The sequence below is a fragment of the Bos javanicus genome, chromosome 1 (genome assembly GCF_032452875.1).
Source record: "Bos javanicus breed banteng chromosome 1, ARS-OSU_banteng_1.0, whole genome shotgun sequence".
NCBI classification, from domain to species: Eukaryota; Metazoa; Chordata; class Mammalia; order Artiodactyla; family Bovidae; genus Bos; species Bos javanicus.
In genome coordinates, this window is record NC_083868.1 from 128,376,798 (window position 1) to 128,390,368 (window position 13,571).

At 44.6% G+C, this 13,571-nt stretch overlaps 1 protein-coding gene across 2 annotated transcripts in view; it reads right to left on the reverse strand.

The window, feature by feature from the left end:
• Window positions 1-13,571, reverse strand: part of CLSTN2 (calsyntenin 2) — a 753,689-nt gene that overhangs the window by 130,758 nt on the left and 609,360 nt on the right. For both annotated transcript variants that reach the window (XM_061420328.1, XM_061420320.1), the window contains exon 6: window positions 1,190-1,375. In XM_061420328.1, coding sequence (XP_061276312.1) covers window positions 1,190-1,375 — 186 coding nt within the window. The remainder of the gene's footprint in view (window positions 1-1,189; window positions 1,376-13,571) is intronic.

The following is a 13,571-nucleotide window of genomic DNA, read 5'->3' on the forward strand; positions in this document are numbered from 1 at the left end:
ATCTAGTGCCTGATGATCGGGGGTGGGGCTGATGTAATAATAATAGAATAAAGTGCACAGTTAATGTAATGCGCTTGAATCCTCCTGAAACCAACCCCACCTCTGGTCCGTGGAAAAATTGTCTTCCACGAATCTAAAAAGGCATGATACAAATGAAGTTACTGACAAAACAGGAAGAGGTTCACAGCCTTAGAGAACAAACTTATGGTTGCCAGGGGGGAAGAAAGGGGAAAAGGGAGAGTTAGAGAGTTTGGGATGGATATGTACACACTGCTGTTTTTACAATGGATAACCAAGAAGGCCTACTGTATAGCACAGGGAACTCTGCTCAATGTTGCGTGGCAGCCAGGATGGGCAGGGAGTTTGGAGGAGAAGGGATATGTGTATGTGTATGGTTGAGTCCCTTTGCTGTCCACCAGAAACTATCAAACATTGCTTGTTAATCAGCTGTGTGTAGTTGCTTTAGTCATGTCTGAATCTTTGCAACCCTGTGGACCACAGCCCACCAGGCTTCTGTCCATGGGATTTTCCAGGCAAGAATACTGGAGTGACTTGCCACACCCTCCTCCAGGGGATCTTTCTGACCCAAGGACCAAACCCCCATCTCTTAGGTATCCTGCATTGGCAGGTGGGTTCTTTACCACTAGCACCACCTGGAAAGCCTGTTAATTGGCTATGCCCCAATACAAAAGTGGAGAAGGCAATGGCACCCCACTCCAGTACTCTTGCCTGGAAAATCCCATGGACGGAGGAGCCTGGTAGGCTGCAGTCCATGAGGTCACTAAGAGTCGAACATGACTGAGCGACTTCACTTTCACTTTTCACTTTCTTGCACTGGAGAAGGAAATGGCAACTCACTTCAGTGCTCTTGCCTGGAGAATCCCAGGGATGAGGGAGCCTGGTAGGCTGTTGTCTATGGGGTTGGACAGAGTCAGACATGACTGAAGCGACAGCAGCAGCAATACAAAATTAAAAACTTAAAAAACCTGTCTTCCATGAAACCGGTCCCTAGTGCCAAAAGGTTGGGCATTGCTGATTTAACCATAATAAGTAAACTTAATATTCATCCAGGGGTCACATGTACCAGTGCAGTGGGGAGCGGCTGATTCTTTCATAATATAGTAAGATACGCTTTGTATATATTGTTTAAAACAATGAATTAAAAAATAACCCAAACAGGGAAGCCTACCACATAATTTCTGAAGGGACTTCTCAGAGTAGGTCTCCCGGTCACAGCCCTTCCCAATGTAGTTGGTCTGCAGCTCCGTGGTGATCTGGATGGAGGACACGGCCCCATCGCACGTCTCCAGGTGGATGCTGGGGAACAGGGGCACGCTCCCTGAGCCAGGCTGGTACTCAATCCTCTTGGTCCAGTCTGAGTAAACAAGGAAAGAGTGACCGTCAGTCAGGTGCAGACAGTTCTGCTGTAACATGTGCTTTGAAAATGTACATTTGTTCCAACACAATTGGTACCTTTGGAGAAGGAAATGGCAACCTATTTCGGTCTTCTTGCGTGGAGAATCCCATGGACAAAGGATAGGCCTAGCAGGCTATAGTCCATGGGTTCGCAAGAGTCGGGCAGACTTAGCGACTAAACCACCACAATCGATATATTAGGAAATGATTCGAGGATAACGGGGATTTCACATTTGCTTATGCAAGATTTTGTCCCCAAGAAACACTAGATGAATTCAGAAATCCACGACTGGCTGAGCTAAGCCACATAGGAAGGCACAAAACAGGCCCACGTACAGACCTCAAAACATCTACCAGCTACTCCACTCGCCATGTGTAATGAGCCACACCTGCCTGCAATGCAGTTACAGCTTTCTATGTCATTCAGAAAACCCTCTTCACAATAATGCGTCAGCTTCAACCCTTCCTATATCCACCACCACAAGCAGACCTCAGGTCTCTTCAAGGCAAGGTACCGTATGTACTGTAGTACTTATATATTTCTTAATCATTTAACCTGTGTAAAACTGTGCTGGTGTTGTTTTTGTGTGTGTGTCTTTTTTTTTTCAAATAAGGTTGGCTTTTAATTTATTTTATTATTATTTTTGACTATGCTGGGCCTTTCTTCCTGTGCATGGGCTTTCCCTAGTTGTGGTGAAGGGGTGGTGTCTACCATCTAGTTGCCGTATGCAGGCCTCTCACAGCAGTGGCTTCTCTTGTTGCAGAGCACAGGCTCTAGAACTCTGGTTTAAGAGTGGTGCACTGGCTTATTGCCCTGGGGGATGTGGGATCTTCTAGGACCAGGGATTGAACTCATGTCCCCTGCCTTGGCAGGTGAGCTCCCAACCACTGGACCACCAGGGAAGTCCCTTTGTCTCTTTTTATGCATCACTGAGTCAGACACGACTGAGTGACTGAACTGAATTTAACTGAACTGATGATGTTTTTGATTGTTGAGTCCCTCGTCCCATTTTTCCCAGCAAGTTGATTTTCAGGAATGCATACACCTTGCCACAAGCAAACAAACAAACAAAAAAAGAGGCCAAGATAATTCAGGACTCCATGAGGCCATGGGGTTAGGCACAATGATTCCTTCCCTTTCAGGACTGTGACTTAAGTAGGGCTGATGGTCTTATCCCTGCATTTTAGTGGAAAAATAACTTGGAGACATCAAAGTGTGGGAGAGGAACAAAATCACAATCAAAATGACACTACACAAAAAAAGAGCAATCAACAAAAATAAACACTGAGAGTGAGTGTACACAAGAACTGATTGAAACAACAAGAGTGGAGAGTCAGAGTCTAGGCAAGGCCGTGCTCACGGTGACTGGCAACAGCACTTGCTGACAATGATGCCTGCCTGAGAAGTCTACGTAGGCCTGAGCCAGACTTGTGGGTAGAAGTCTGAATCATCAAGGAACATGAGTTGTGGATACTATTTTATATGACTCTCAAACATTTGTCACATTGCTAGGTGGTATCTCTTTTTTAAAAAGTTTTTTTATGTGAAACATTTTTAAAAAGTTTTTTATATGAACCATTTTTAAAAAGTCTTTGTTGAATTTGTTACAATATTGCTTCTATTTTATGTTTTGGTTTTTTGTCTGGAGGCATGTGGGATTTTAGCTCCTGGACCAGGGTTGAACCTGTACCCCATTCATTGGGAGGCAAAGTCTTAACCACTGAACAACCAGGGAAGTCCCTGGATGGTGTGTTTACGCCAAGGTAAAAATGAAAATCTATGGATTGCCTGCCTCACCCTTGGGAAACTCAGAAAGTCTTGCATTTAGGATCATTCATCAGCCACCAAGGGGCTTCCTGAAAATACCCATTGGCCATTGGCTGCCATCTTGAGGAAACCAGCAGAGTGAAAGGGCTGAGCTTAGGGACAGAGGGCTTTGTTCAGTGAGCAAACGTATGTTTGAGCTTCTTATGCCCCCAGCTTTGCTTGGAGCATCACAGATACAGCAATGAAGGAATCTGAAAGGGTCCCTGCCTTGTGGAGCTGAGAGAGAGACAAGCAATGGACACGCCATGCTGTCCTATTGCGGAGGGTAAGTGCTATGAAAGGAAAAGTGGTGACCTCTAGAGAGGAACTTCTTTAGATGGAGAGAGTTCCTGCCTGAGCTGACGCCTGAATGTCAAGGATGAAAGCCCATGGGGAGCCTCAGAGAAACTTGTTTGAAGTAAAGGCAGCAACGATCTTGGCTTGACTCTATCAGGTCAGGAAGTTCTTGGGCAGGTTATTGAAGGTCTCCAAGCCTCAGGCACCTTATCAGTGAAGTGGGGCAACCATGTGGGCCTGGCATGCAGTAGGGCTCCAATCCTGCTATTCCTTCCCCAGAGAGGAAAGGAGATGCTCACACCCCCTGCACATTCCACATAACCCGGCAATCTGGGTTTAGCTCTGAACCCCCATGATAACCAACCACCCTTTAATGTATTTTTTGGAGTCATGAGCAAAGATTTAACACCATGTTGTGAGGTTTCTCACCAGGAACTTGCTATGGGATGATTTTTGTTTGTTTTTAAATGAAATTTTATTGGCGTATACTTGCTTAACAATGTTTCCACTGTACAGCAAAGTGAATGAGCCATACATATACATATATTCACTCCTTTTTGGATTTTCTTCCCATTGAAAGGATGTTTAGATGACAATGACTATAGGTAAAAGAGAATCTACCCAATTATATGTCTTTCCTTAGAGCCCCCAGGAGCTGTGTCTGGAATGGCCCATTACCTCCTAGAGGATAAGACCATGGAGTTGCTTTAGCCCATGTGGCCCCAGGTCAATCTAAAGGACAAATCACTGGCAGACAGGAGGGCTTTTTGTCTGATATATCTGAAAGTCACCGTGCTGTAAGCAGCAGTCCACACATGACCAGGCTCGTCTCAACCTAGGTTCAAAATATCACATACCATTGTGCGTTCAGTCATGCGATTTCTTCTGCATGGAGCTCCTTTCCTGTTCCTGTCTGTCTGTTACCTTTACCACATAACTTTCAGGATATCTCCAGTCTGGATAGAAACCCTCCTCTGTGCCCTCACAGCATTCTCAACAGTAGATTCCAAGCTGATGGTAACTCTGAATCCCCATCATGCTGCGCGATGCCCTGCACAGGGCAGATACTCACTAGACAGTGGGAGGAAGCATGAATGGATCTTGTAGGATGTCATTGGAATGATCCATTTGTGTGCCTTCCCCTTCTTGTAACTAGGAACTCTTTAAAGGCAGGAATTGTGAGTTTACTTTTGATCCCTCCACACCAAACTGTAATCCCAGGAAATATTTTCCAGGTGGATCTGGGGAGCCCTAGAGACCTAACTTTGACTTCAGCCATGGCAGCCTTTCTTGAGCCACAGACAGAACCCATAGCCTATTTGTAGCTTATCTGGTACTTTCCTTGTCTGCCCCTACTCTCGTCCTACAGAAACAACCATCCCAACAGAAGCCATCACATGTTTGCTTCTCTTTGTTCTCAAAGGCACTTAGTCCAGAAATGATATGGAAGAATATCTTCCCAGTAACAAGACATGGTATCAAGGAGGAGGCTGTTCTCCTTCCCTTTCTCACTCCTCTCTCTCTGCATCATCCTTCTCTTTAGGGAAATGCAATTAAAAAAGATCAGAGAAATGGTTCTGTGCAAGGTGCCCGTGGTATGGCCCTACATCATCAGTTCTTGAGTCTCTCCTGCTAGTGGTGAGAGATTCCTCATAACATCTGCTTCTGGAAGCCTCTTCAGTTGAAGAAGCCCAAGACATCCCTGTTATTGGTGTTCTGCAGGGGCTGCGGGCATCTCTTTCTCATCCAGGTATGTTAGTGGTTATCTTTGACGAGAAATTCCAGCTCAAGTCTTTTTAGGAGTGTAAGTACCAGAGCAAATATAACAAGGCTGTATATTGTCACCCTGCTTATTTAACTTATATGCAGAGTACATCATATGAAATGTCAGGCTGGATGAAGCACAAATTGGAATCAGGATTGCTGGGAGAAATATCAATAACCTCAGATATGCAGATGCCACCACCCTTATGGCAGAAAGAGAAGAGGAATTAAAGAACCTCTTGATGAAAGTGAAAGAGGAGAGTGAAAAAGCTGGCTTAAAGCTCAACAAATCCGGTCCCATTATGTCATGACAAATAGATGGGGAAACCATGGAAATAGTGACAGACTTTATTTTCTTGGGTTCCAAAATCATTGCAGACGGTGACTGCAGCCATGAAATTAAAAAATGCTTGCTCCTTGGAAGAAAAGCTATGACCAACCTAGACAGCATATTAAAAAGCAGAGACATTACTTTGCCAACAAAGGTCCATCTAGTCACAGCTATGGTTTTTCCAGTAGTCATGTATGGATGTGAGAGTTGGACCACAAGGAAAGTTGAGTGCCAAAGAACTGATGCTTTTGAACTATGGTGTTGGAGAAGACTCTTGAAAGTCCCTTGGACAGCAAGGAGATCAAACCAGTCAATCTTTAAGGAAATCAGTCCTGAATATTCATTGGAAGGACTGATGCTGAAGCTGAAACGCCAATACTTTGCCCACATGATGCAAAGAACTGACTCATTGGAAAAGACCCTGATGCTGAGAAAGATTGAAGGCAGGAGGAGAAGGGGATGGCAGAGGATGAGATGGTTGGATGGTATCACCGACTCGATGGACATTAGTTTGAGCAAGCTTCTGGAGTTGGTGAAGGGAAGCCTGGCGTGCTGCAGTCCATGGGGTCACAAAAAGTCAGACACAACTGAGCGACTGAACTGAACTGAATAGTGGAGACAGAGTCCTAGCAAAGTTTTCAGTCTTTTTGCTGCCTTTGGTTAAGGGGGCAAGGCCCTCTCCAAGGAGAAATCAGGGAGAAAAGATCTTGAAGAACATCATACCTGCCAGTAGCTTTTGTGATCTCATGAGGCGTGTTTTTGAGGGTTTATGGAGAGCAGGCAAACTGCAGCCATATTGTAAAAGAAATCAATGAAGCTTTCTGAGTGTAGCATCCTTGACATAGTGGGAAGCTCACACAAACATCTTTCATTTTTCAAGAAAGGGTGGGGGTTTATGAGAGCAAAAGGCAAGTCATCAAACTCAGTGTTTGCCACATGAAATATCTATTCATTCTCATTTTCTGGAGGGTAGATGGCAACATGTCTAAAAGTATGACCTCCAAATTCAGGGTGCCTGGACTCAGACTCCAGCCTTCTCACTTCCTGCATGGACTCTGAGTAAACCACTTACCCACCTTGAGCCTGAATAAAAGTAGCACCTACCACCAGGATCTGGGGAGATTAAATGCTGAATCATTTCAGCCTCAAACACAATGGACACATTCATCAGATATGGTATTAATGTTGTTAATTGGTCATGTATTCAATAACATTTATTGCAGGAAATAAGAGGACATACAATTATAAGCATCTACAAGATGCTAGGTGCTTTGACATCTGTTCTTTCATTTAATCCTCCCAGCGACCCAGTGAGTGGGTGTTACTATCTTAATAGTGCACATGGCAAAACTGTGGCTGAGAGTTGGTGTGACTTGCTCAAGGCTGTCTAGTTCTTTTACAATAACTCCTCTATGATTCCGAGGATTTGCTGGGCCTGAGAATGGCAATTTTTACAGATTCATCTTTGAATATTCAATTTACACTGATAAATTTTTTTTAATGATAATTTCTGATGATGGTAAAGGATCAAGGAATATTGTCAGTTTCATCAATGCTTGACCTTGGGGGCAGTTGTAGGGGTAAAGGGGCTGCTTTGATACTGTAGACTTGAAGAAATCTGGGTTTGAATCTCATCTCACCCAAATTCGGGTCATGTGACCTTTGCGAAGCAGTTATCTTTGGTCCTCTGTGGCCTCACCTGTAGATCTGAGATACTTATACCTCCTCATGGGCTTGATGTATGCCTTGAAGGCTGAGGGCCCAACAGAGCGACCTTCCCCATGATACCTCACGATAGAAACATCCCACTTTGGTTCACAAGCTTCCTAAACTTCTCTGAACTATCCCACTTGGAAACGAAATCTTTTTGGAAAGAAAATAATTCCAATTCATGAAAGATCTAGAGACTAGTTAATGAACTGTTGTTCATTTTTTTTTCTTAAATAAAGAGTAAAGAAGTAGACCACCTATTGTTTTAATACTCGGGCTCAATGGCATCATAAACATTCTTGGAAAGGTTACCCTGGAATGCCTTCAGGAATTAAATTCCCTCTCAGGGGATTAAAGATTTAGAAATGGGATGAATGTATTATAACTCCTGCTGAATTTGGGGAACATATATTTTCTCATTAGGAAAAGATTAACTACTTAGAACTCTCTTATTAGATGCCTGGAGGTGGAAAAAAGCTAAGCTGAGACTTCTGGAAAGCACAGGCTTTATGGGCTCTTGTAATTCAAGACACTCGGTAAATTGTTCCAACTCTATACTCAGAAGTGACACCGAAGGAGGGAAGGGAAAGACACAGGTGTGTCTGATGCTTTTTTTCCCTTAACTGTGTATGTTCAAGGGCCTCCAGCTCTTCCTAGTCTCAGCTCCTAGCAGAGGAAGAAGCATCAGGTTGTCCAGGAAATTGCTGCATTCATACAAAATAAATGGCTCGATGTGGGGATGCTGGGGAGGGGGAGGGATAGGAAAGGGGTTGTCCTGATCAGGGACTGTTCAGTTAGCTGATATTCTAACTAGACTCTGTAGGTGTCAACCACCTGGCATCTTTCAAGTCTTTCTTCCAGGGATGTGTGACTTTGATTTGGCACCCAGGGATGTCCTTTCCTACTGGGAGAAGCTCAGGAGGTGGACATGCTCAACAGGGAGCATCTTTATCTTCACTGGCATCCAGTGCACCTGAGCTGGGGGTGAGTGAAGAGGTAGAGATGGGCTGGAGAGGTAAGTGGAGGTCAGATGATAAATGCTGGCTAAGAGGTTTGGGTTTCATCTTAGGACCAGTGAAGAGCTATAAATGGGTGTTTAGTGAGGGTATGAAGAATGCAGACTGTGCTTTGGAAATGTCACTTAGCAGCTAGATTAGGTCTGGTGTCCAGAACACTAAAATATCTCCGATTGCCACCTCATAATCAAGCCACACAGAGGGTTACCACTGACAGGGTCACACAATAGGGAAATTAACTTCAGTTCAATTCAGCCAAATTCTGAAGACTTGAAGAAATCTGGGTTTGAATCTCATCTCACCCAAATTCGGGTCATGTGACCTTTGCAAAGCAGTTATCTTTGGGCCTCTGATTAATTCTGCAGTTGGACAGACTCAGGTCTGAATCATGACTCTGCTACTTTTTGGCTGTGTGGCCCTGGGTAAATCACTGAACCTCTCTGAGCTTCATTTTCACATCCAAAGAATGGTGATTACATAAATCTACCTTGAAGAGTTGCTTTGGGAATTGGAGAAAAGGTTTGCAAAGCACAGGGCTTCCCTGGCGGCTCAGTGGTAAAGAATTTGCTAGCCCAGCAGGAGATGCAGATTCTATCCCTGGGTCAGGAAGATCCCCTGGAGGAGGGCATGGCAACCTACTCCAGTATTCTTGCCTGGGAAATCCCATGGACAGCGGAGCCTGGTGGGCTACAGTCCATAGAGTTGCAGAGTCTGACACGACTTAGCAACAAAACAATAACAAATGCAAAGCACCAGGAACAGACAGCTACTGCTACTACTCCTGTCAGCAGTCTTGTATCATTCTTATCATTATTCTGATGCTATGCATTTACTGAGCACCTACTATGGGCCAGGCAGAGCCCCAGGCATGAGCGACAGAAAAGTGTAACTCATGAGCCCTGACTCAGAGGCACTGACAGTCAGGTAAGGGCAGTGACAGGCACACAGCCAGCTTTAAGGCAGACAGAGGGACAAAAAGCAGACCCCAGAGAACAAAGAAGAGGTAAGTTATACTGACTAGAGTGAACAAAGGAGGCTTCCTGGAGGAAGTGACCTGGACTTCGTTTTAGCATAGGTTGTATTATTATTTAAGTGTGATAAGGCCAACAGATCAGGATATAATTGCCATTGAAAAGAGAGTTTGTTATACTCACAAGTCTCCAATAGAGGGGGTCCCCCACCACTGGGGATGCATGGAGAATCACCAGGGATAGTTAAGAGGTAGAGGGAGAGGAAAAAAACCGTGGGCCAGAGCCTGTGCTATGGTTTGCATGGAAGGAAGAGGTCAGGCAAGGTAAGCAGCCTTAGAATCACCTAGTTTGTATAATTTCAGGGGCCTCTGGGGCATGGAGCTGTCCCTAGCTGTCTGGTACCTGGCCCTGGGGTGATTAGTGCAGGTAAATGTTGGCTGGAGTGTGAGACCCTGATAAAAGAGGTGGGTGGGATGTAGGTTTTGGATTGGTTGGTCAGTGCCTGAAAAGCAAAAGGGTAAGTTGTTCCTTCTCTCTAGGAATTCGCTGATTGAGGGGGCAGTCTCTCCAGGCTCAGCCAGGCCCTCATTGTCCAAGCATCAGGATGCAGGCAGAAGGCACGGTTAACACAGCACTGCAGGATATGGGGCACACGGTGGGCAGAGAGAATTGGTGGGTGTCACCACCATGGCCTTGGTACAACAATAAGCAGTGCTACTTAGATGGAAAATGATATGAATGGTGCTCCCCACTCAGCGGCCTGGTGGGACTCAGCAAGTGTAGACAAATGTAAGGCCAGGAGTGGGCATCTAGGAGACCTGGTGTGAGATGGGCCAGAAAGCAACTTTGGGGCCAGATTGGCAAGGACTTGAGTGCTGGGCCAGGAAGTGAGCTTTTTGGTAAAAGAGTGACAAGAGCCAGCTTCTGAGACCCTCCTCATGTCTCCTCTCCCCCCAGGGCTCCTGGAGTGGAGTCCTCAGAATCCCAGTCTGACTTTGGTTAGAGCCATGGTGACGCTTAGACAACGAAGTAGAGACATGAGGGAGGAGGAGTCAGATGCCTGCCTCCTCTGCCTGCCAGCTACTGCACCTTGCGCAAGACACTCCTTGTCTGTAAAATGCGGAGATATTACAACTATAGCTCATGGAACTGGTGTGGAGATAAGGTTAGATCATATACGTGGTAAGGCCAGGACTTGTGCCAGGCCTATAGGACTCTAAGACTCAACCTCTAAAAGGAATCCTGGCTTTTCTGAGTTCATTTTCTTTTAACGTTTTCTCTACTGCTGTTGTGGGTCTATAAGCAGCAGATGGGACATTTAGCTGGAAGGAACAGAGACTGAGTCAGAAACTCAGTCAGAGACTGAGACTTCCAGTCAGAGCTGGAAGGAGTCAGAGCCAGGCATCCAGTCCTGGCTCCAAGACCAGCTTCATGTACAGAAGGGCCCCATGCTTGGTGTAACACTCTGCTGTCACTGTCTTGAAAATCATTTTGACCCCAATAGCTGCCTTTCCAGCTGAATAACCTTGGGCATGTCCCTTCATGTTTCTGAGCCTCAGTTTCTTCACCTGTAGAATGGGAATATTAATTAACTATCCCAGAGAGAGGAGCCTAGGCTTTGGGGTCAGACTAGGTGTAAGTCCTAGGTCTACCTATTGGTACCATGTGCTGGGGGGCCAGTCAGCTCCTTTCCTGCCTAAGTTTACTCATGCAAACACTGGTGATATTATCACCTATTTCAGAGCTGTTGAAAGGGTTTATATCAGATGATACATGCAAACTACTTAGCCTGGGCCCAATACATAAGACATACATCACTTTTTAAGCATTAAATTATGCGATTTTCCCTTCCCCAATTAAAAACAATTACACGCAGGCACACTTTCAAAAGAAAGAAAACACAAACTCTCTGAACTCAATTACAAATATAAGGAGTCCTCTCCCTTCCATCATTACTGACCTCTTTCCATTTACTATACTTATCTTCACAAGAGCATTTTATTACCTTTTAATTCTCACTAAAAAGAGAGATCTTAATTAACTACAAAAAAAGAAGGAGGGAAGAGAAAAAATACCCACAGTTCAGATCAGGAGGTACAACTCAAAGCAGCCCTTTGCCTGGTGCTCAGTCCCTGACACCCCGGTGGCTGGTCCTTCTCTTCCTCCAGGTCCCAAATCGCATGTGACTTTGTAAAGGAGGTTGTCTGGGTCTCGTTTTGGTGATGCGCCCTACCTCTACCCAACTCCTGCCTGGCCTTCCCCACTGAGAATTATTGACTCATGTACCATCTATTCATGTACCGGAGCATAACTTGTACATCACTCTGCAGGGCCTGGTGCATAACTGGTATTCAATAAATATCTAAGAAATGAGTGAATGATTAGGTATATGAAAATCAAAACACACACACTCACACACAGACACACACACACTCACACATTCTAATTTGGCTGCCTAATGCAGGGAATGGAGAAGGCAATGGCATCCCACTCCAGTACTCTTTCCTGGAAAATCCCATGGACGGAGGAGCCTGGTAGGCTGTAGTCCATGAGGTCGCTAAGAGTTGGACACGACTGAGCAACTTCACTTTCACTTTTCACATTCATGCATTGGAGAAGGAAATGACAACCCACTCCAGTGTTCTTGCCTGGAGAATCTCAGAGACGGGGGAGCCTGGTGGGCTGCCGTCTATGGGGTCGCACAGAGTCAGACACAACTAAAGTGACTTAGTAGCAGCAGCAGCAATGCAGGGAAGCTAAACTGCCAGACACTAAAATGTGAAGAATCCTAGATGTAGCTGCTGTGTGTGTGTGTGCGTGCGTGTGTGTGCATTTGTGTGTACACACATACATACACACTTCAGCCTGAGTGTCTGTGGACGAGTGTGTATGATGATGAAACTGCACTTGCATGTGAGTCCAATTTTGGAAACCCTCATGTATTTGCAACCTTTTTAGTCCCCCAAGATGTCTCAATAAATGTCAAATGAGACAACCAGTAATTTGTCCTCAAATTTTGTCCTGCCTGTGAAGTTCTCTTTAATTTCCTGATGATAGAAGGGGTTTAATTTCATCCCAAGTTACCATCTTGATTACCAAATCCTTGGTCTGAGAAAATCCTCACATCGTCACCTGGGGGATTTCAAAGTCAGGCATGTGGGTGGACACTTTCAGGCCTTATTCTGGAAGCATCCAGGCAACTGCAGATAGTTTCCTGCCCAATAGCTCCTTGACAAAATCAGGGGCTTCTATCATACCCTCTTCCCTGGCCTATTATTGTCAGTCAGGAGAACCAGTACCATGAGGTAAGTAAGGATCATATAAAGATGCTTATGATCAGATTAAATTAAAAAGATCTGCATGTTGCATGTGCATGCTCATTTGTGTCCAATTCTTTGCAATCCCATGGACTGTAGCCCGCCAGGCTCCCCTGTCCAGGGGATTTCTCAGGCAAGAATACTGGAGTGGGTTGCCATTTCCTACTCCAGGGGATCTTCCTGACCCAGGAATCAAACCTACATCTCTACGGTCTCCTGCTTTGCCAGGCAGATTCTTTACCACTGCGCCATCTGAGAATCCCAAGCCTAAACCATTTCTGATTTTGTGGAGGGCAAAGGAAACAACAGATTCTGGGACAATGCTACTTACTGTGGTCTATAGAGGGGTGTGGCCTTGGAGTTACTTGTTATAGGTCTGCCATAGAAATCCAGGGTAACATTTTAAAAAACTTTATAGCAATTTGACAGGGTGATTTTATGCTTATCAAATCCAATAATACTTAAAAATTGGCTTACATTTTGAATGTCTTTGCTATTTATTTCATTTTTCTAGAAATTTGTCTCATTGTTTTTAAAGAATTAAGGTTCATGATGATTGGGAAAAAAGCCAATCCTTCACCATAGGTGACTTGAGAAGTACAATAGGGAAGAATAAACCTGACTTTCTATTAGATCTGTTTCTTTTATTTTAACCTTTGTATTCTATTTTTTGGCTACAAGAATGTTGCTAATTCCCTGAAATATACATGATAACCTATTCTCAATGCTCTAATCTTTAAGAGTATAAAAGTTTTCCATTTATATAGAGATAAGAAATTACAGAACAGAGAATAACATTTGTCTTATTGGAGGTCTGTAGAAGCCTCATGACCTGACCTACCTGCATAGTTGCAAGAACAAAGGATTCTAACACCAAGATGTTTGCAACAACCAACCATACCCCCCTCTCCTTTTAGTATAAGAGCAGCCTGAATTCTAACT